At 42.0% G+C, this 23,115-nt stretch overlaps 1 protein-coding gene across 1 annotated transcript; it reads left to right on the forward strand.

Moving 5' to 3' along the window:
* The first annotated feature begins 316 nt into the window (after window positions 1-316).
* LOC101604316 (vascular non-inflammatory molecule 3) lies at window positions 317-17,025 on the forward strand. The gene is made up of 7 exons (XM_004651331.3): window positions 317-666; window positions 763-893; window positions 5,496-5,688; window positions 7,769-8,060; window positions 10,601-10,974; window positions 15,221-15,394; window positions 16,828-17,025. The coding sequence occupies exons 1-7, from the start codon at window positions 454-456 to the stop codon at window positions 16,963-16,965; spliced, it is 1,515 nt and encodes a 504-aa protein (XP_004651388.2). The 5' UTR covers window positions 317-453; the 3' UTR covers window positions 16,966-17,025.
* The last annotated feature ends 6,090 nt before the right edge of the window (window positions 17,026-23,115 follow it).

The raw sequence follows: 23,115 nt of genomic DNA on the forward strand, positions 1-23,115 counted from the left end.
TAAAAGCAGAAAATGGGTTTAGCTGGGAAGAACAGGGGGATGAGTGGAAGTGGGGGAGGAATAAGAGAGGGTGAGGGGTGAATATGATCAAAACACATTATGTACATGCATGAAATTGTCAAAAAGAAAATGAAAGAAAAATACATGCAACATGTGACTGGCATATTTGGCCGGGGGTGGACTCATGTGGTTTGTTCGTCAGCCCCACCCGTGGAGATGAGGTGGCTTCTGAGCCGTGTCAACAGCGGCATGTCACGCTTGAATCAATGCGGCTGCATTTGCTGGCTTTCCGTCTTCTTGCACAAGCTCCTCTCTCAACGCTCTGTTGCATAACGCAGTCATGGAAAAACAAAAGTAGCTGCCTACTGGCAGGGGTTCAGCCTGAATGTCTTCCCCTTGACATAAAAACACAAGAACCCTGGTTAGCTTGTCAGAGAGCACTACGTTTTTGTCATGGTTCCATTACATTTTCCAAAATGTGTGGTGGTTTTTGCCCTCTTTGCCCAGACGATGGCTGTGCTGGACTCGTTCACCGCCGCGGTGTATGAGCACGCTGTCCTCTTACCCAACGCCACCGAGAGCCCTGCTTCCAGGGAAGAGGCCTTGCTCCTGATGAACAGGAACCTGGACGTTTTGGAGAAGGCAACCAAGCTGGCAGCCAGGCAGGTATTGGCTGGGATGGTGGAAAGATTTGCATCTTAACAAGCATGTGAGTGTTTTAAATTTATGAGAAACCTTTTTGCCCCCACTTGTTTTGAGCAGGGTGCTCAAATCATTGTGACCCCAGAAGATGGAATCTATGGTTGGGTCTTCACCAGGGAGAGCATTTACCCTTATCTGGAGGATATACCAGCCCCTGAAGTGAACTGGATTCCATGTAGAGATCCTCAGAGGTAAGATTATATCATTAAACTTAATCCCCTGCAAATGAACTCTAGATGCATGAGACCCTTTCTGACTTATGTGGGTCCTGGGGAATTGAACTAACTGGTGTCCTTAGGCTTCACAGGCAAACACTTTAACTGCTAAGCCATTTCACCAGCCCTTTTACTTTTTGTTTTAAATATTTTACATTGTCGTATTATTATTATTATTATTATTATTATTATTATTATTATTTTGAGGTAGGGTCTCACTCTAGACCAGGCTGACCTGGAATTCAGTATGTAGTCTCAGGGTGGCCTTGAACTCACAGCAATTCTCCTACCTCTGCCTCCCAACATTGACGTACTTTTAACAGAAGAAACAGAGTTTGAGTTTCTTTGAACTATTGTCCTTAAAGAGATTTTGCTAATTATCATGTTTGGATGTGGTGTGTGTTGTGTAATATGTATGATATTAGTGTATGGTGGTGTATGCATGTGTGTGTGTGTGTGTTCACACATGCATACAGGTGTGTGTGCACAGATGCATGTGAACTGTGAGCATGTGCAGTTGGGTCAGAGGAGGATGTTAGGCATGCTCCTCTATTACTTTTCCATCTTACGTCCCTGAGACAGGGACTCACATTGAACCTGGAGCTTCTGTGTTTTTTCTTTTTGTTTGTTTTTGTATTTTTGTTTTTGTTTGACTTACTGACCAACAAGCCCCAGCATTTCTGCTGTCTCTGCCCTGCTCAGCCTTGGATTACAGACACATACGGCTACACTTGGCTTTCTGTGTCAGTGCTAGGGACCAAACTCAGGCCTTCATGCTTGCATAGCAAGCACTCTTAGCCACTGAGCCATCTTGCCAGGCCAATTTTTAGTAATTATCAATAGCTGTGGTCTTGGCATAATTTTTCAAAAGAAATATGAAATACATTAGTTTGGGTATACTTACTTTTAAAAATGGCTCATATGTAATTTCATTCAGTGGACAGAAATTTTATATTTGCATGCATCTGTTTAGAATCATATCTCTTGCTCTTCCAAAGGAGCTTCTCTCATAATGCTGAGTGCATGAAATCAATGAGACAGCCTAGTCCAGTGCGACAGTATGTGAGTACTGCTGTGCGAGTCAGGCTTCTCCCTGAGATTTCTGCCTTTGGAAAAATATTCTCTGCATGCTACATGTCTTCTTTATATAAGCCATGGAACTAACGCTCCATGTTTACTTGCTTAGGACAATTTTCCAAGAGCAGAAAGCAATCATTATTTGTTGTAATTCAAGAGACACTTACTAGAATATACTTTATTTGATTGGGCTATTAAAGATGACTTTGCTAGGGGAAAGATGCTGGTAGTCTGATAATTATCCTCAAGGCAGATGGCTCATGAAAATTTAACATTATTGATATTGTAGACACTAAATGGTAGACATTATACTCTGTGATCCAGAAAAAAAGAGAGAAATCAGGCTTGGAGTGGGGCTCAGCACCATGATCCTAGCACTCAGGAGGCTCAGACTGGGGGAGTTTAGTGAGCTTGAAGTCAGTCGGGACTACAAAGTAAGCTCTATTAAAAAAAAAAAAAAAAGGCTGGGGAGATTGCTCAGTGGTTAAAAATGCTTGCTACGTAAGCCTGCTGACCAGAGTTCAGATCTCCAGAGCCCATGTAAAGCTGTGTATAAGTAGCTCACACACACATGCGTGCACACACACACACACACACACACACACACACATACACACACACACACATCTGTAATGCCTATTCTCCCACAAAGCCAGAAGAACCCTGAAGCTTATTGGCCAATAATACCCTGGTGTATGCAGCAGTGAACAAGAGAGACCCTGTCTCAAAAACAAGGTGGAAATATAATAATAATAATAATAATAATAATAATAATAATAGGGCTGGAGAGATGGCTCAGTGACCAAGGCATTTGCCCGCAAAGCTAAATTCTCTAGGACCCACATAAGGCAGAAGCACAAGGTGGCATATGTGTCTGGAGTTCATTTGCAGTGGCTGGAGGCCCTGGCGTGCCCATTCTCTCTCTGACTCTCTTGAATTAAAAAAAAAAAAAAAAAAGGTGGAAGGCAAGGACTGACACCCTGAGGTTGTCCTTTGACTTCCACATACGTACTGTGAAATGTGTGTACCCATACACTTATACACACACACACACACACACACACACACACACACACACACAAATTTTAAAAAGGAATCACTGTTTTACTTTCCTTTTCATAATTACAGACATCCATAATAGCTGTGAATAAATAAATATTCATTGAGCACTTGCTTGATCTGAGTAACTATATGTGGTGTGCTGTGAATATTCAAAGCATCACTAGTGACTACATGTTATCAATATTTACTTATTAACTGAGAAACAGGGACTCAGAGGTGGGCAGTTAGTAAACTACATTAACTGGAACTAAGATGCTAACTCTGTGTTGTAAGTGAATCCGTTTATTCACGAAGAGCTGTCTTCCTCCATGGCTTCCTTCTGTCTCTGTTCTTCCTTGACATTTATCCTTCATTCATATTCATCTCTCAGGTGAGACAGCATCACCTGTTTGACACCATCTGTCACCTCACTACACTCCCTTATTTATAGGATAAATAATCCCATTGGCAGATGAAGTTGGAATTACTGTAAAGCAGTTCCATGACTTGTATTTTTCTCAGGATTTCCCATGAGATGTCTGTAAGACAGCAAGGAAGCTGAAGGCTATTCTTGAAGGGTGAGGAAACTGAGCCAACACTGTGAAGTGCTTGTTTATATTCACACCACACACTGCTGCACTCATTCTCTTCTCAAGATGAACTCTTTCCTGCCCACTTGGTGCTCGTGTTTGTGAGCACAACTTGCATTAGCGAAGTTGTAAGATCAGGGCTTGGAATATAGATGGTGTCTTTCTTACCGAGTAGTCTGCTAAATTTCAAGCTCTCCACTGACCTTCCTGGTGCACTTTATTTTTCTTAGTACCATTTACTGAAAAGATACATATACTATATAATGTAAAGATAAGTATTTTGTAACATATTAAATGCACATATGTAATATTTATTTCAATCTGTTTATATTAATAGGCATATTACTTTCTCTCTATATATACATACATACACACACACACACATATATATATATACATACATACATACATATATGAGCACACACACAAATACTTGTATCCTGAGTGTCTTAATATATTTTTCTATTGAGGTGGATACAGATATAAAAATACATATTTAGATTTCAATTCAGCTATGAAGATGTAGAATGTAACAATATAGGTTTAAATGGATTTGTCTAAGGATTTAAAATCAAGTAAAATCATTTCTCTGTCATAAAATCTTCAGAGATATCAAAGGAAGATGACCTTATGCTACTGAATCTGGAAGACTTAAATACCTAAATGTATTTATAAGATGTGATCTCATACTTAACAATTTTGCATCCTTATACCCTTGGAATAAACCAAAAAGAACCATGGTTATAGAAATAATCACAAAGTCCTATGCCACAGAGTTGATATGAAATCAAATGAAAGAACATGCTACTAGCATATTTTAAACATTTAGGCACAAGATCATATTGTTACTGTTCTCATAATACACAAAATCCAGCCCCTTGTGTCTGTTCTGGCTTAAGTGTAGCCAATCAAGTCAGGTTTCGTTCATTGTATCTTGGTCCATAAGGATGGCAAGTGCAAGGACCTATACATGTCCATATTGAAATCAGGTCATGCCCAGGTGGCTGGAACCCAAGAGCCTTAGCCTGTGACCCTGCTTCAGGCTTGTGCTCTGGCATGCTTCCTATGAAAGGTCCTCTCTCATCCTGTGTCTGAGGCATGGGGCTTTATTGGGTTAGAATATATATGGTCACAGAAACCATATGTCTTAGGATTTCCCAGAATGCTCCTGACTCAAAACTTGATAAGACAGGCAGAGGCCACCTCAATCCATCACAGGCAGTTTAGGTGTGAGAGCCCAAGTAGTTTCCTGGGAGCACTGTATAAGAGACGGTGGTTTCTCGTCTTCCTTCTCTTCTCTTGTCCATGCTTTAGTCTTGGACAACCTTCTGAGTCCTGCAGGCAGAAGTTACCTGTCATGAAGGTGAACACTATGTTGCATGCAAGCTTTTTAATCTTTGTGCTGATTCTTCTCCCCCCCACCTCCCGAGGTAGAGTCTTGTTCTAGCTTAGGCTGACCTAGAATTCACTATGTAGTCTCAGGGTGGCCTTGAACTCTCAGTGATCCCCCTACCTCCTCCTCCCAAGTGCTGGGATTAAAGGCATGTGCCACCACGCCTGCCCTGATTCCTTTTTAAAAAGGAACTTTTGCTTTATTTTGAGAGAGACGGCACCAAGGTCTTCTGCCACTGCAAACAAACTCCAGACACATGTGCCACTTTGTGCATCTGGCTTTACATGGGTACTGAGGAATTGAACCCGGGCCATCAGGCTTTGAAAGCAAGTACCTTTTAAACTATTGAACCCTCTTCCTGTGGATTCTTTATTTAGAGCTGATCCATCATTGTAGGGATGGGGAAATAAGGGATCACTTTGGTAATGTGGAAATCACTGTGACATCATCAGCTTGAGACAGCTTCTGTTGAATTAGGTTTGGCTACACGCCAGTGCAGGAGAGGCTCAGCTGCCTGGCCAAGGACAATTCTATCTATGTCGTGGCAAATATTGGAGACAAGAAGCCATGCAACTCTAGTGACCCTCTGTGTTCCCCTGATGGCCGTTACCAATATAACACTGATGTGGTATTTGATTCTGAGGGTAGGCTGGTGGCTCGTTACCATAAGGTAAGAATTACTTGTCCTATCACAAAACTTGAGTTAACCTGCTTGTGATGTGCATGTGCTTGTTGTGTGTGTGTGTGTGTGTTGGTTGAATGCTGGGAGCAGCTGTTACACATATGTCTTATAGTACCGTTTCATTTCAAGTTAAGAAAGTGCTTTTTTTTTTTGGTCTTTTGAGGCAGGGTCTCCCTGTGGCCAAGGCTGACCTGGAATTAACTTTGTAGTCTCAGGGTGGCCTTGAACTCATGGTGATCCTCCTACTCTGCGATTATTTTATTTTGAGGTAGAGTCTCACTCTAGCCCAGGCTGACCTGAAATTCACTGTTTCGTCTCAGGCTGGTCTGGAACTCACAGTGATCCTCCTATCTCTGCCTCTCAAGTACTGGAATTAAAGGCATGAGCTACCATGCCTGGCTCTTACTTATATTTTTACTGACAACTCCATAATTATAGACTATAAGCCATGGTAATTTCCTACCCGCCTCCACTTCCCCCTTGCAACTTCACTCTCCAACATACGCCCTCCCCCTTCTCAATCAGTCTCTCTTTTCTTTTGATGTGTGATTTACTTTTTGTTTCCCAAATAAGGATTCTGAGTTTGAATTAGTTATAAAGTAGAATGTGGCAGAACTTTATACCATATATAATAATGGCCTCACAAAGAATGTTAAATTCTATGGAAAGGAAGGATACTGTCCCCTTGAAGGCCATTGCCAACATAACATTTGCAGCTATAATACAGATGAAAAGATAAAATTACTAATTAATGACTTAATAATTGCATAATCTAAACTAATTTTGAACCTACTTCACTTGATTTGTATAAAGTTAGCAGTAGAGAGACATAACAGAGTTTATTTTACTAAGGTGTGCTAGACCTCACACAGGGAATGTTACTGAGTATTATTTTAGAGAATACAGTAGATACAGTGTGAAAATTATATCTCAACAGGGTTGGAGGATTTTTTTTTTAAATTTATTTATTTGAGAGAGACAGACACAGAGAGAAAGACAGATAGAGGGAGAGAGAGAGAATGGGCGCGCCAGGGCTTCCAGCCTCTGCAAACGAACTCCAGACGTGTGCGCCCCCTTGTGCATCTGGCTAACGTGGGACCTGGGGAACCGAGCCTTGAACTGGGGTCCTTAGGCTTCACAGGCAAGCGCTTAACCGCTAAGCCATCTCTCCAGCCCTGGAGGATTTTTTTTTTGAGGCAAACCCAACATAATGGCCTTTTTCTTTTATGCAAGAGTTAAAGAGAGAGAGAGAGAGAGAGAGAGAATTGTCATGCCAGGGCCTCCACAAACTGCTACTTAATTCTAGATGTGTGATCATGTGCGAACTTGCGCCACTGTGCATCTGGCTTACATGGGACCTAGAGAGTCAAACATGAGTCTTTAGGCTTCACAGGCAAGCACCTTAACTGCTAAGCCATCTCTTCAGCCTGGGGTTGGAGTTTTTCTTTTTTTTTTAATTTTTTTGTTTATTTTTATTTAGTTATTTATTTGAGAGCGACAGACAGAGAGAGAAAGAGGGAGAGAGAGAGAGAGAGAGAATGGGCCCGCCAGGGCCTCCAGCCACTGCAAACGAGCTCCAGATGCGTGCACCCCCTTGTGCATCTGGCTAACATGGGTTCTGGGGAATCGAGCCTCGAACTGGGGTCCTTAGGCTTCACAGGCAAGTGCTTAACCACTAAGCCATCTCTCCAGCCCTGGGGTTGGAGTTTTAACTCAGTGGTTAAGCACTAATTTCACAAGTGCAAGCCCTTGAGTTTGATCCCCAGCACTGAAGAAAATAATTATAAGACCCAAGATTTTAGCAGTGATTTTAAGGTAAGTTCATATCTCAGATGTCACTTATAGGCATGATTTCATTCACTGGTCCAGCAAAAGAAAATGTTTTGATTAAATAATGTTTTGACTAACATAAGAAAACTCACAGACTGTATACTGTGTGTGATTTGGGCTAAACTACATGTAAACAGCTTTAATTGTGCAAATTCACACACAAGGATATTGATCATATCTGTTGACAAATTTGCTTTTTTACTAATTTCCCTCTTCTTTGCTTTTTTCCTTTTAACAGTATAATCTTTTTGCACCAGAAATCCAATTTGATTTCCCCAAAGATTCAGAAGTTGTGACTTTTGACACTCCTTTTGGGAAGTTTGGCATCTTTACCTGCTTTGACATTTTCTCTCATGACCCGGCCGTGGTGGTGGTGCAGGACTTTGAAGTTGACAGTGTTCTCTACCCCACAGCGTGGTACAACACCCTGCCCCTCCTTTCAGCTGTCCCATTCCATTCAGCATGGGCCAGAGCCATGAGAGTCAACTTGCTTGCTGCCAATACACACAACACCAGAATGCATATGACAGGTAACTCAAGAACTCCTTATTGATTTTCAAGCCAAACTTTCCCTTAATGCTTTTATTAACTCCATGGTCATATATTAATTATAGCATGGGTTTCTCTCTAATATATTTTTCTATATTTTGCAAGGAGGAAGGGAGAGTGAGAGAGAATGAAAGAGGGAGAGAGAGAGACAGAGGGGGCATGCACATAGGCACACCAGGGTCTTTTGCAGCTGAAACAGACCTCAGGATACATGTGCACGTTGTGCTTCTGGCTTTACATGGGTACTAGGGAATTGATCCTGGTCTGGCAGGCTTTACAAGCAAGTGACTCTAATTGCTAAGCCATCTCCCCATTCCAATATGGGTTTCTGATTAAGACTTTACTCAATCAGTCAGTTTTCATTTTCCAAGGTTGAGAATTCAGTTGTTTTATTTTGGAGATAAGATCTTGCTCTGTAGCCCAAGTAATCCTTGAATTCATGATCCTTCTGTCTCATCTCTGAGTGCAGGAATTCCAGCCTTTGGCACCACACCTGGCTAGTAGCATGGATTTCTCTTTAAGGAACTTTATTCTTATGAGTAAAGGGAGCAAACATCTTTTCAGTATTTCATAAGGGGAATTGCAGTTCAAGAGAGGTCAGGTTATATAAAACAGGTCGAAGCCAGACCTAAGGAAATTTTCAACTACCCTAATAGTATTGAGATAAACCTTGTGATGGTACACTCAATTTAAACTTAATCAGGTTTTTAAGAGGTTGTTCTTATTATTTATTTATTTTGAGACAGGGTCTCAGGTAAGTCAGGCCTTGAACTCATTATATAGCTAAGGATGAACTTGACTTTTTGATCCTCCTGGTGCTGAGATTACAGGTATGTATCACTGCCACAGTTTGTGCTGTGCTGGGGATCGAGCCCAGAGCTTCATGGATGTCAGGACACCCTAGTAACTCATCTGTATTCTGAGCTGCTAGAGTCTATTCTTTTTTTAAAATATTTTTGTTAAATTTTATTTATTTGAGAGTGACAGAGAGAGAGAAAGAGGAAGAGGGAGACGGGGAGGGAGAGGGGGGAGAGAGAGAGAGAGAGAGAAAGAGAGAGAGAGAGAGAGAGAGAGAGAGAGAGAGAGAGAGAGAATATGAGCATGCCAGGGCCTCCAGCCACTGCAAACGAACTCCAGATGCATGGGCCTGTCCCTATGCATCTGGCTAATGTGGGTCCTGGGGAACTGAGCCTGGAACCAGGATCCTTAGGCTTCACAGGCAAGTGCTTAACCACTAAGCTATCTCTCCAGCCCAAGAGTCTATTCTTTATAGATCTATATTAAAAGTACTGATACAGGAACTTGGGGTGTCTTTGAGAATGACAGAGCTTTCCTCAGTTCTTGATGGACTGTAAGTCGGGAACTAGGGTGCTGGATGCTTATGGCCACACAAATCTTCCACTGCGTCATTGACCTCCAGGTTCTTATTTTAGGAATTTTAACAAATCAAATCCACAGACTTTAGCAGATGGAGTTTAGAAAGGTTTCATTATGAAATTTAAGAGAAAGAAGGAAGACAGAGCTTCTGCTGTAAGGCAGGAGGGAGGGGAGTTTCCAGAACTAGCAAAGCCCACCTGGGGACCCTGATTGTGTCTCTTATGGGAATTAACTAGAGGGAGGGTGAGCTGGTCAGTTCAGTTTCCATGTTAGGTGTCCAGATACAGCCAGGTTTCCAGGAAAGGCAGTTATCTCATTTATATTCCTAGGAAAGGGAATCATCCTTTTTGAAAGGGGTTGGTTTCCTCTTCTATGGTTTCCTCTTCTAGGCAAGAGATAGCAAAAACCACTCCCCCCCCCGCCCCCCGTCACCGCTGCTCCTTACGGATTTGGCCTCTAACAAAGTGAAGGCTACAAGACCTCCATGAGGGAAAAATATGAGGGGGGGGGGAAACAGAGTCACCTTACAGACTCTTAAGACATTCCTCACTGTTACTGCCACCCCTAAACTGCTCAGTAACGCCTGCTTCCCTCTTGCTTGCTTTTCACTTTGGCATATGATAAATTTCAAGCATAAATAAGTTAATTAGGTCAGCAAAGAGCTGAAATTCTTCTTCATGCTGGGGGGAATTGTAAAGTTTCCTATTAAGTTAGCTTTAAACACACAACTTTTAAAAGGAAATGAAGGGCTTGAGAGGCTCCACAGTTAAGGCATTTGCTGGCAAACCCTGATGACCTGGGTTGGATTCCTAATACCTACATAGAAACCAGATGCACAAAGTGCCACATGCATTTAGAGTTCATTTGCAGTGGCTAGAAGCCCTGGCATGCCCGTTCAGTCTCTCTTTCTCTCTCTCTCTGCTTGCAAATAATAAAATAAAAATATTTTTAAAAGAAATAAACTATTTCAAATGATCATCTCAGTGGGGAAAGCAGAGTCAAATTGGCATTCACACCAAAATAGTATCTATCTCCTTAACCATCTTAAAATGTGTATGTTTTAATGACGTTAAGTTTAATTCTATTAGCTTGTCACAATGAACAGTTTAGAAGCAATATGTGCCTTTTCTTATGTTGGCCACAGGGAGTGGAATCTATAGCCCAGAAGCTGTCAAGGTGTATCACTATGACATGGAAACGGAGAGCGGCCAGCTGCTTCTCTCCGAGTTGAGGTGTCGGCCCCGCAGCCAGCCCACCTACCCCGCAGCTGTTGACTGGAGTGCTTACGCCAGAAGTGTCAAGCCATTCTTATCTGAGCAGACACATTTTCCAGGCCTCATTTATTTTGATGAATTCACCTTCACCAAGCTTAAGGGAAAGACAGGAAACTACACAGTTTGCCAGAAGGACCTCTGCTGTCACCTGTCTTACAAGATGTCTGAGAAGCGAGTAGACGAGGTCTATGCTCTGGGTGCCTTTGATGGACTGCACACGGTAGAAGGCCAGTATTACTTACAGGTACAAAGTTTGGGCCTATTAGAGTGGACTTATTATTAGTTTTTCTTCTTGGTCATCATTGCTTTTCTTTCAATATATATGCTATTAGCTAGTAAAGAAGTAGATTTCTATATGGATTATTCATACACATTACATTTTGCTGAACCTTCCTGTCATACCCTCTTTCCCTCCGTCTTCTCTCTAGATCATTCCCCACCCACTGCCAGTGTCCTGTCCCTCTAGTTTCATGTTTTCTATACCCTCGCCTTACGTCCTCCTCTCTCCCGCCTCGTCTTGGCCTCTACTGCTGACTTTTATTCCAACTCACATGCAAATCTAAACATTTGAAGCTAAGATTCACATGAGAGAGGACATGCAGTGTTTGACTTTCTGGGCCTGGGTTACCTCACTTAATGTAATCTTTTCCACACCCATCCATTTCCATGCAAATTTCATTTTTCTCTACAGAATAAAATTCCATTCTATAAACATACCACATCTTCATTATCCATTCCCCAGCTGAAGGGTATCTAGTCTGGTTCTACTCCTAGCAATTTTGAATAGAACAGCAATAAACATGGATAAGCAAGTTTCTCTGTAGTAATGAGTAGAGTCCTTAGGGTAAATGCCAAGGAGTGGTATAGCTGAGTCATAGGGTAAATCCATTTTAAGCTGTCTCAGGAACCTCCACACTGATTTTCACAATGGCTGTACCAGTTTACATTCCCCCCAGCAATGGAGAAGGGTTCCTCTTTTTCCACACCCTCCCCAGCATTTATTGTCATTTGTTCTCTTAAATTTTTCAAAAATTTAATTTATGTATTTGACAGATAAAGAAAGAAAGAAAATAAGAGAGGCAAACAGAGACAATGGCATACCAGGACCTCTAGCCGTTGCAAATGAACTTAAAATGCACATGCCACTGTGCATCTGGCTTTATGTGGGTACTGTGGTATCAAACCTGAGTCCTTTGGCTTTGCTGGCAGGTCCTTAACTGCTGAGCCATTTCTACAGCCTTGTTTTTTGTTTTTAATATTTAATTAATTTATTTATTTGAGAGAGGTGGGGGTGGGGGAGAATGGGTGCACCAGGACCTCTAGCAACTGGAGGGAACAAACTTCAGATGCTTGGGCTACCTTGTGCATCTGGCTTTACATGGGTATGGGGGAATAGAACCCAGGTCCTTAGGCTTTGCAAGCAAGCACCAGAACACCTGAGCCACTTTTATAGCCCTCATTTCTTTTCTTTTTTTTTTTTTAAGCTATTTTCTTTATTTATTCATTTATTTGAGAGAAAGAAAGAGGCAGAGAGAAGGATAAAGAATGGATGCACAATGGCCTCCAGCCACTGCAAACTCCAGACACATGTACCACCTTATGCATCTGGTTTACATAGGTCCTAAGGGATTGAACCTGGGTCCTTTGGCTTTGCAGGCAAATGCCTTATCTGCTAAGCCAACTCCCCAGCCCTCATTTGTTTTCTTGTTGATAGCCTTTTAACAGGAGTGAAATGGAATCTCAAAGTAGTTTAAATTTGTGTCCCCTTGATGGCCAAGTATATAAAACATGTTTTTAGGTATACATTTGCCATTTATAGTTCTTCTTTTATGAACTCTGTATTTTAGCTCTATAGCCCTTTTTTTTTTTTTTGGTTTCACTTCTTTTTTAAAAATGTATTTTATTTTTATTTATGTATTTGAGAAAGAGGCAGAGAAAGAGAGATGGAGAGAAAGGGCATGCCAGGGCATCCAGCCACTGCAAATGAACTCCAGATGTATGCGCCCCTGTATGCATCTGGCTGGCGGGTAGGTAGTGCTGAGGAGGACCAGGCCCACTGGTTCCTCCCAAGGGGTTGAGGAGAAGGGTGGACATCGGATGACTCAGAACCTTTCCTAGTTACCGGAGAAAAACCACACTGAGTCAGGAGTCTTGTCGAAGCAGAAACTTGCTTTATTGTTACAAGCAGTTGCCTATATATCGTTGGGAACGAAGGTGGGGATTTAAGGATGGTGGGGGTTGGGGAGGGAGAGGTAAGGGCCAATAGTAAACTGTGACTATTGCAATGATAATTCCAACTCCTGCATGGAAGTAGCAGGCAAGAAGCCATTAGGTGTCTTGCTGAGTCATAGCTGGCCAGAGACAGGTCCCCAAACTTTAGCTAGGCTCAGGAAGTTCCACTAGGCCTCACTCTCAGGCCTCTCAAGCCCAACAGGTCCTGAGAATCAAACAGGGATCTTTGGCTTTGCAGGCAAATGCCTTAACTATTAAGCCATCTTTCCAGCCCTCTATAGCCCATTTTTGATTGGGTTGTTTGATTGATTTCTTATTATTTAGTTTTTTGAGTTCTTTGTAAATCCCAAATATTAATCCTCTGTCAGATGTATAGTTGGAAGAGGATTTCTCCTATTCTGTAGGCTGCCTTTTTGCTCAACAAAATTGTTTTCCTTGGCTTCAAGATTAAAAGACACATAAAGTAAATTGACTAGTTCTCAGCAGGCCAAGTTCAAGTTTAATAGGCTACAAATTCTATGCATTCTCTTGTTCCAACACATTACTTTAGAGTAATAATTTTTCAAACTATCTTCAACTTGAGGCTATCATTTTATTTATTTTTAAATTTTTATTTATTTGTTTGCAAGGTGAGAGAGACAGAGAGAGAGAGAGAGACAGAGAGAGAGAGAGAGAGAGACAATGAGTATGGGCACACCAGGGCCTCTTGCTACTGCAAATAAACTCCAAATGCATGTGTCATTTTGCTCAACTGGCTATACATGTACTGGGGGGGGGGGTCAAGCCTGAGTTTGAAAACAAGTATCTTTAACCACTGAGGCATCTCCCCAGCTAAGATGCTAGCCTTTTAATTGTGACCCAGTATAGCACATGGATTGTTAAAAAAATAAAAAAGATTTTTAAAATTTAGTTTCTTTATTTGAGAGAGGAAGACAGAGAGAGAGAGAGGAAGTGGCAGATATACAGAGAGAATAGGTGTGCCAGGACCTCTAGTACTGCAAACAAACTCTAAACACATTTACCACCTTGTGCATCTGGCTTATATGGGTACTAAGGAATCGAGCCTGGGTTCTTAGCCTTCACTAGAAAAGCCCAGGAAAAAGAGTTAATTGACTTATTAAGAAATAATCCAAATTAAAATTAAAAATATGCAATATGCATTGGCTTTTAAAATTATACTGCATTTGGCTTCCCTGAAAATATAATCTAGGGGCTGGAGAGATGGCTCAGTAGTTAAGGCGCTTGCCTGCCAAACCTAACCACCTGAGTTCAATTCCCTAGTACCCACATAAGCCAGATGCACAGAGTGGTGTATGCATCTGGAGTTCATTTGCAGTGACTGAAGGCCCTAGTGAGCCCACACTCACTCTCTCTCCCCTTCTCTTTTTATATCTGTCTGCTTACAATCATATATATATATATATATATATGTATATGTATATGTATATGTATATGTATATGTATATGTATATATATGTATATGTATATATATATAAAATCAATACACAATCATATATACATATATATATAATCTATATATAACATATATATATATATAAAATCTAGGGCCGGGCATGGTGGCACATGCCTTTAATCCTGGCACTGGGGAGGCAGCAGGTAGGAAGATCCCAGGGGCTTGTCCAGTTCTGTCTAGTAACTTGATGAACTCCAGGCCAATGAGAGACCCTGTCTCAGAAGAAGTGGGAGATAGTTCTGAAGAGCAACATCTGATATTTACTTCTGGCTTCCATATGGATCCCCCCCCCACATACACACACACACACACACACACACACACACACACACACATACACACTCACACAAAGAATGTATTAGTTACTTTCTTACTGTGGTGACCAAATGCCTGACCAGAAGCAACTTAAGGAGGGACAGGTTCATTTTGGCCTACGGCTCTCATTTTCGGAAGGCGTGATGCGGGGAGGGTGAAGCAGAGCAGTTCACACTGGGCCTACAGTCAGGAAACAGAGCAATGATGGCAGCTACTCAGCTGGCTTTCTCCTTAGGGAATGGTGGTGCTACTCTATTTAGGAGAGCCCTCTCCCCTCAATTAACCTAACCTAGAAAATCCTTCACAACTTTCCAGAGATCTGTTTCTATGGTAATTCTAAATTCCATCCATTCAACAGGACTGTCACAAAGTAGGAACTTAAATATTATCCTATACTTTGAGACTGAGTAATGTAGCTGGAATATTTCCAAGTGCTTTTTGACTGCTTTTCTTATTTTGCCCCACACAGATATGCACATTACTAAAGTGTCAAACCACTGATCTGAGAACTTGCGGAGAGCCTGTAGGCTCAGCTTTCACCACGTTTGAAGAATTCTCCCTCAGTGGCACATTTGGAACAAGTTATGTCTTCCCACAGATCATCCTAAGTGGGAGTCAGCTTGCTCCTGAAAGACACTATGAGGTAGGAGGCTTTCAACAGGAAACATTTCTTTCAGCAGGTAAAGTATGCCACTATAATGAAGAACTTTGACATAATGGAACAGCATTGAAACCCGTTCCTTCCCATTCTGTGTGAGACACTTTAAATACTGTGGGAACCATGAGACAGCATAAGCTGTGCTTGCAGGGTGGTGTTAGGCAGTGATAGAGAAGTTGGAGTTCATTTCTCTCTCTCTCTCTCTCTCTCTCTCTTTTATTTTTCCAGGTAGGGTCTCACTCTAGTCCAGGTTGACCTGGAATTTCACTATGAAGTCTCAGGCTGCCTTCAAACTCACAGTGATCCTCCTACTTCTGCCTCCCGAGGGCCAGGATTAAAAGTGTACATCACCACAGTGGCTGGAGCTCACTTTTCTATACAAATGTGATGTTGAGACCCAAGGCAAGAGTGAAATCTCAGAGAAATTAAAATACAAAAGTAACATTCTTTTCCCTTGCATGATGTAGAAAATTCAAGTTAAATAAAATTCATTAACTAATATGTCTAGCTGGACCTGGGGTTACAGGTCTATAATCCCAGCTACTCAGGAGGCTAAACTAAGAGGATCACAAATTCAAGGCCTGCCTAGGCTATATAGAGATATAAAGGCCAGTGTCAGCAACTTTGTGAAGTCTTGTTTGAAAATAAAAAATTGTAAAGGAACCAAGGTAGAGAGTGTACCTAATATATGCCAGGCCCTGGCCCCAGTACCACTGAAAAATAATGTGTATATATAATTTATTTCATCAATGTGGTTTGGTAAAGTTGTTGCTGGGACAAGATCCCTAACAAAATCAGCACAAGAAAGAGGGGTTGATTTCAGCTTGCAGCTCCGGGTTACAGCCCCTCGGAGCCGGGGAGGCGGGGCAGCAGGAGCTTGAGGCAGCTGCCCATGGTCAGTCCGCGCTGTGGAAGCAGTGGTGACTGCTGCTCAGCCAGCCCTCTCCTTTCAGACAGTCCACGGTGGGTGTTCAGCGCACGGAACAGTGCAACCATCGTTAAAGAGGGCCTTTCAACCTTAATTAACTTAACGAAGACAATCTATCACAGGCATACCCAGAGGCTAATCTAATTTAAATAATTCCTCACAGGTGTTTTTAGGGCCTGTCACAGTGGCATGATAAACCATCACAAGCAGAAAAAAAAAAATACATGTATATATATCGTGTTTCATGAGTTTAAATCATACTCTTTTGTATGTCATCTCATTTGGCCAGCTGCAAGAGAAATTATTTCCTGCATTTTCACCCCAAATCCCTCTACAATTAGACTTAAAGCGTAGCGCTGGGCCTTCTGGCATCAAATCCTATGTGGTTTTCACTACTCAGTTTTGCTTCAGGAGTGATGTTGCCATAGGAAACCTCTGGGCTGGAGACCAAGCTCTGCATTGGAATTCATTCTTTGCTTTCTTTCACCAGGTTTCAAGGGATGGACGTCTCCAGAGCCGAGGTGGAGCTCCTTTGCCTGTCTTAGTTATGACCTTATATGGAAGAGTGTTTGAGAAGGACCCTCCACGCTTAGGACAGGGACCTGGGAAGTTACAGGGACCCCCTTGACTATAGGGTATTTCAAAATTAGCCTGTTAAAAGAGTGGGCAATAAAAGAAAGAAAGAGTACCTTCTGTGTCTGATTTGAAGACATACCATAAACTGTTAAAACAGCAAATGAGACCTAAAAGGTAACGTGTGCTCTGGTCTGAGCATTGTTTGTCTCTTCTAAAACTCACAAAGTTAATTTCCTTGGGTTTAAGGGATGGCTTAGCAGTTAAGGTACTTTCCTGTAAAGTCAAAGGACCCATGTTTGATTCCCCTACAGTCACATAAAACCAGCTGCAGAAGGTAGCATATGTGCCTGGAGTTCACTTGCAGTGGCTAGAGGTCCTGGTGGGTCCATTCTTTACCCCACCCCCACCCCGCCTCTCTCTCTCACATAAATAAAATAAAACACTAAAAAACTAATTTCCTCCATGAAGTATTAAGAGGGTGGAACCAGTCTTAAGTATGGCATTTAGAAGTGGGGCTTTTGTACTAGTGGGGAAGCTACTGCCATCGGTTTGCTTAACGGAGACTGCCCATCAGACTGCCCTCTGAGTAATTACGCTTGACCTCATCGATTAGTGCTGCTTTCAGACTTGGTTAGAGAAACCACTTTTTGAGGTGGGCAGCTGTAACTGATCAAAGTGCTGAGAATAAGTGATTTTTTAAAAATTTATTTGAAAGTGACAGAGAGAGAGAGAAAAAAAGAGGCAGATAGACAGAGAGAGAGAGAGAGAGAGAATGGGCGCGCCAGGGCTTACAGCCACTGCAAACGAACTCCAGACGCGTGCGCCCCCTTGTGCATCTGGCTTACGTGGGTCCTGGGGAATTGAGCCTTGAACCGGGGTCCTTAGGCTCCACAGGCAAGCGCTTAACCGCTACACCATCTTTCCAGCCCGAATAAGTGATTTTTAAGTGCTGTGCCATCAAGGTGATATCTACAGAGGATGGAGTGGACTAAAGTGTGATTTTTGTCTTTAGAATATTACATTATCATTGCAATACTTAATCCCACAGCAGATAGATTGTTGGCACAAGACCTGCACAAGATTAGGCTTATCACCATCCTGTCACTGGGAGAACATGAGGTCCCATCCCTTCCTGAGTATCTATAGACTGTTCGAGTTCGCTGGGAGACAGTTGCGTAGCTGCTGGTAAGGAGTCTATACTCCCATAAATAATTTTTCACTTAGGAGTTTGTAATGAAACTCAACAAGTCACCAAAACAGAAATAAAAAGACATGAAAGCAGAAGGAAGGGGATCAGTGGAATGGCAGAAGGACACAAGAGGATAATGCGAGATGAATGTGATGAAACTGCATTACATACATGCATAAAAATTTCATGATGACACCCATTCTTATATATAATTAACATATGCCAATTAAGAAAAAAGAAGCAAGGTCTTTAAGAGGGGATTAGAGTTAAAAGTAGTTAGTATGATGTCCCATAATTGAATCCTGGTGGCTTTATAAGAAGAAGGAAGGAAGACCAGAATACATGTGCCTATGATGTCTATTTGTCTATTTCTTACCGTACTATGATCTACACCACTTGAGGACTTTGGTAAACAAGACCAGTTGTAGGCTCTGTCCTTGAACTAGAACTTTTCTCTCCCTCCCTTTGTTCCTTTTTTGGTTTTTCAACATAGGGTCTCTCTGTAGCCCAGGTTGGTCTGGAATTCACTATGTAGTCTCAGGGTGGCTTTGAACTCATGGTGATCCTCCTACCTCTGCCTCCTGAGTGCTGGGATTAAAGGTGTGTGCCACTACACCTGGCCTCTTCCCTTTTTTTAAAAAAATATTTTATTTATTATAAGTGAGAGAGAGAGAGAGATGCAGATGTAGAGAGAGAATGGGCGCTCTAGGGTCTCCAGCCACTGCAAATGAACTCCAGATGCATGTGTCACCTTGTGCATCTGGCTCATGTGGGTCCTGAGGAATTGAACCTGGGTCCTTAGGCTTTGCAGGCAAGCACCTTTACTATTAAGCCATCTGTCCAGCCCTAGAACTTTTCTTTATAAGTTTTAAGTATATAGCATCGTATTAGCAAAAGAAAATGGAGGGCTGGAGAGATGGCTTAGCGGTTAAGCGCTTGCCTGTGAAGCCTAAGGACCCCGGTTCGAGGCTCGGTTCCCCAGGTCCCACGTTAGCCAGATGCACAAGGGGGTGCACGCGTCTGGAGTTCGTTTGCAGAGGCTGGAAGCCCTGGCGCGCCCATTCTCTCTCTCTCCCTCTACCTGTCTTTCTCTCTGTGTCTGTCACTCTCAAACAAATAAATAAAAAATTTTAAAAAATGGACTAAGACATTTTTGGTATAATATAAATTTATTTATGGGAGCTGCCTTCATTTAGATAAATTTAAATATAGTTAGATAATGTAGAACATATATATATATATATATATATATATATATATATATATATATATATATTTTATTTGTTTGTTTGTTTTTCAAGGTAGGGTCTCACTCTAGCCCAGGCTGACCTGGAATTAACTCTGTCATCTCAGGGTGGCCTTGAACTCATGGCAGTCCTCCTACCTCTGCCTCCCGAGTGCTGGGATTAAAGGCGTGCGCCACCACGCCCGGCTCAAATATTATTTATTTATTTATTTGAGAGGGACAGACACAGAGAGAAAGACAGATAGAGGGAGAGAGAGAGAATGGGCGCGCCAGGGCTTCCAGCCTCTGCAAACGAACTCCAGACGCGTGCGCCCCCTTGTGCATCTGGCTAACGTGGGACCTGGGGAACCGAGCCTCGAAACGGGGATCCTTAGGCTTCACAGGCAAGCACTTAACCGCTAAGCCATCTCTCCAGCCCCATGGAACATATATTAAAGCAGGTAAAGGGCCTAGAAAAATCTTTTGCAATAACTGCTCTAGTGTATGAAAATACAACCTCCATCATGTAATGATTAATTTTATATGCTACTTAGACTGGGCATGGATACTCAGTTGACTAGATAATCATTATTTCTGGATATGTCACGAAGGCATTTTTGGAAGGCAGTAGCATTGGCATTATTGACTGGCTGTGCGTCAGGGAAGTCCCAAAGAGGCAGATGTGGAGAGAGTAATGGTCAGACACTGAGGGGTGAATGGGTGCAGGTAGAGGAAGCTGGCTCAGGCTGGAAAATACTTAAGGAGAAATAGCCCTTCCCTTGGTTGCTGGGAACAGATCTCATCAATTGGCAATAACTCTGGAGTTTGATGGCTCTGAGCTTGAGGCTAGCCAGTAGATTAAATTCTGAAGCCCCCATCTGATATTCGCTGCTGCAAAGCCTCAGAACTCTGAAGCTTCCATGGTATGAATGACACACACACCACCATCCCTCAATCATGGTGATGAATACTCAGAGAGCCATGAACGTATGAAGGCGGGCCCTCTGCCTGTACCAGTGGCAGTATACAAACAACCTTCCACATTTGGGATACACTCAGATGAAATGGCCACCCCAAGGGTACAATCTAGGGAACTTTTGGAGGCTGAATCTGCCCAGCCCACAGAATTCAAAATTAAATGTGGGCAAGAAGATGACCTTGGTATACAAAGAGGTAAAATAACTATTGTAGTTTAGACATCAGGCAGATATAGATTCTGTCTAATACAGACTCAGCAATACTATAAACCAAAAGAAAAGGTTTATAAGTTCAGCTGACCCTTCCTCACAAGTTCAACTGACCTTCATGCATATAACCTTCCAGTCTCCAATTTTTGCAGACCCAGAACGAAGCTGCTCCAACATTTCCACTTTGTACAACAAAGGATGGTGGGAAACTGGATTTTCATGTCTAGGAGAGTGAAAGCAGTTCCATATCTCTTACCCTGCACAAAAAAATCAGTTGAAAGTGGATCAAAGACCACAGTGAAAGCTTGAAACTCTGACACTGCTAGCGGAATAAAGGTAGAGATATAAGCATAAGAAAGCATTTTTCTGAACAAGATTCCAGTAGCACAGAAAACAATTCTAAGAACTGACCAATAGGATGACGTGAAATTAAGGAGTTCCTGTACAGCAAAGGAAACAATTACATATAGAGACCACCCACAGAAAAGAAAAAATCTTTGCTGCCTGTACCAGCAGAGAGGGAATTAACAACCAGCATATGTACAGAACTATAAAAATTAATCACAGAACACCAAAACATCCAGTTAATAAATAGGCTAATGAGATGAATAGATAGGTCTTAAAAGAAATATAAATGACCAAAGAATTTGAAAAAGTGCTCAACAGTTTTAGCAATCAGGGAAATAAAAATTAATTAAAATTCCTTTGAGATTCCATCTCACCCTTCAGAAGGGTTCCCATCAAGAAAACAAACTGGATGTGGTGGCACATACCTTTAATGCCAGTACTTGTTTTTTTTTTTTCTGTTTTGTTTTTTGGGTTTTCTTGGTAGGGTTTCATTCTAGCCCAGGTGACCTGGAATTCACTATGTAGTCTCAGGGTGGCCTCAAACTCACAACAATTCTCCCACCTCTGCCTCCTGAGTGCTGAGACTAAGCCAGGTGTGGTGGCATACACCTTTAATCCCAGCACTCAGGAGACAGAGGTAGAAGGATTGCTGTGAGTTCGAGGCCACCCTGAGACTACATAGTGAATTCCAAGTCAGCCTTAGCAAGAGTGAGACCCTACCTCAAAAAACAAGATAAGTAAATAAAACAATTGATACCACATGCTAGTGAGGATGTGGGGCAAGAGGAACTCTTATTATTGGTAGGAAGGTAAATTTGTACAAGAAATCCATATGGAGGTTTCTAAAAAGAAATTGAAAAGTTAACTACTATATGATCCAGCTGTATTGCTCTAAGTCAACACATCACAGAGACACTTGCACGTTCATGTTTATAGATGCACTATTCACAATAGCCAGGAAATGGAAGAAGCCTAAATGTACAACTAGAGAAGGGTGGATAATGGGTTGGAGAGATTGCTAAGTGGTAAAGATGCTTGTCTTCAAAGCCTAATGACTTGGGTTCAATTCCCCAGTACCCACATAAAGCCAGATGCATGAAGCAGCACATGTCTCTGGAGTCTGGTTGTAGTGACTAGAGGACCTGGCACACCCATTCTCTCTCTCTTTCTTTCCTTGCAAATAAATAAAATAAGAAAGAGAGATGAGTGTATAAGAAATATGTGGCACATGCACAATGGAATTTCATACAAACATAAGGAAAAATAAAATCATGATATATGCAGGAAAATGAATGCAGCTAGAAATCATTATGTTAAGTGAAATAAGCCAGCCTTCAAAAGATAAAGACTGGGTTGAGGAGTTCTTGCTTGCAAAGTCTGCCAGGCCGAGTTCCATTCTCCAGCATCCATATAAAGCTGGACACAAAGTGATCCATGCACCTATGACCCTAATGCTGTTAGGACAATGCAAGGCAGAGCCAGGAGAATCAAGCTTGTAGGCCAACTAGTCTGGTGTTCATTTGCCATGGCAAGAGACCCTGTCTCAGAAAAGGTGGAACACAGACATTTTGAGGTTATCCTCTGACCTCTGCTTACATGCTGTAGCATGTACACACATATACACGTGTGTATAATGAAACTAGAAAGAGATTATGAGAGGGTAGGATGGGATCTTAAGGCAAGTGGGAAATAGGGTAATGGGTTATATGCAAAAGTAAGAGCAGAAGGGAGGACTAACTGGGGAAAGAAAGGGAACTACTATGTGGTGAAGGAAGGGGAAGAGGGTGAGACGTAGGGAGGGGAATGACAGAGAACAAGGCATAATGGCATGTAGGTGTGAAGACACCATGATGAAACCCAATATTTTGTATACTAACATAAAATATTTTTAAAGCAAAAGAAAACACTGAAACAAAATAGCATGGTAGGCTGAAGCCTGGTGTAGTATGAGACTGTAACTTTAGCCCTCAGGAGATAGAGTTAATGGTTAACCTTGGCTACATAGTGGATTTATGGCTAACCATGGCCACATGAGGCCCCGTCTCAAAATAACAAGAAAGGAAAAAGAATAGATGAGCTGAGGAAAGCAAGTAGTCCTCCCATTGTGGATAGATGTGATGGTTTGGATGCGCAGTGTCCCCCACAAGCTCATGTGTTTGAACATTTGGTCCCTACCTGATAGCACTGGTGTCTTTAGAAGGTACGGAGGCAGTAGGGGGTGACCCTTGAGGGTTATAACCTGGCCCCACTTCT

The sequence above is a fragment of the Jaculus jaculus genome, chromosome 9 (assembly GCF_020740685.1).
Source record: "Jaculus jaculus isolate mJacJac1 chromosome 9, mJacJac1.mat.Y.cur, whole genome shotgun sequence".
Lineage (NCBI taxonomy): Eukaryota > Metazoa > Chordata > Mammalia > Rodentia > Dipodidae > Jaculus > Jaculus jaculus.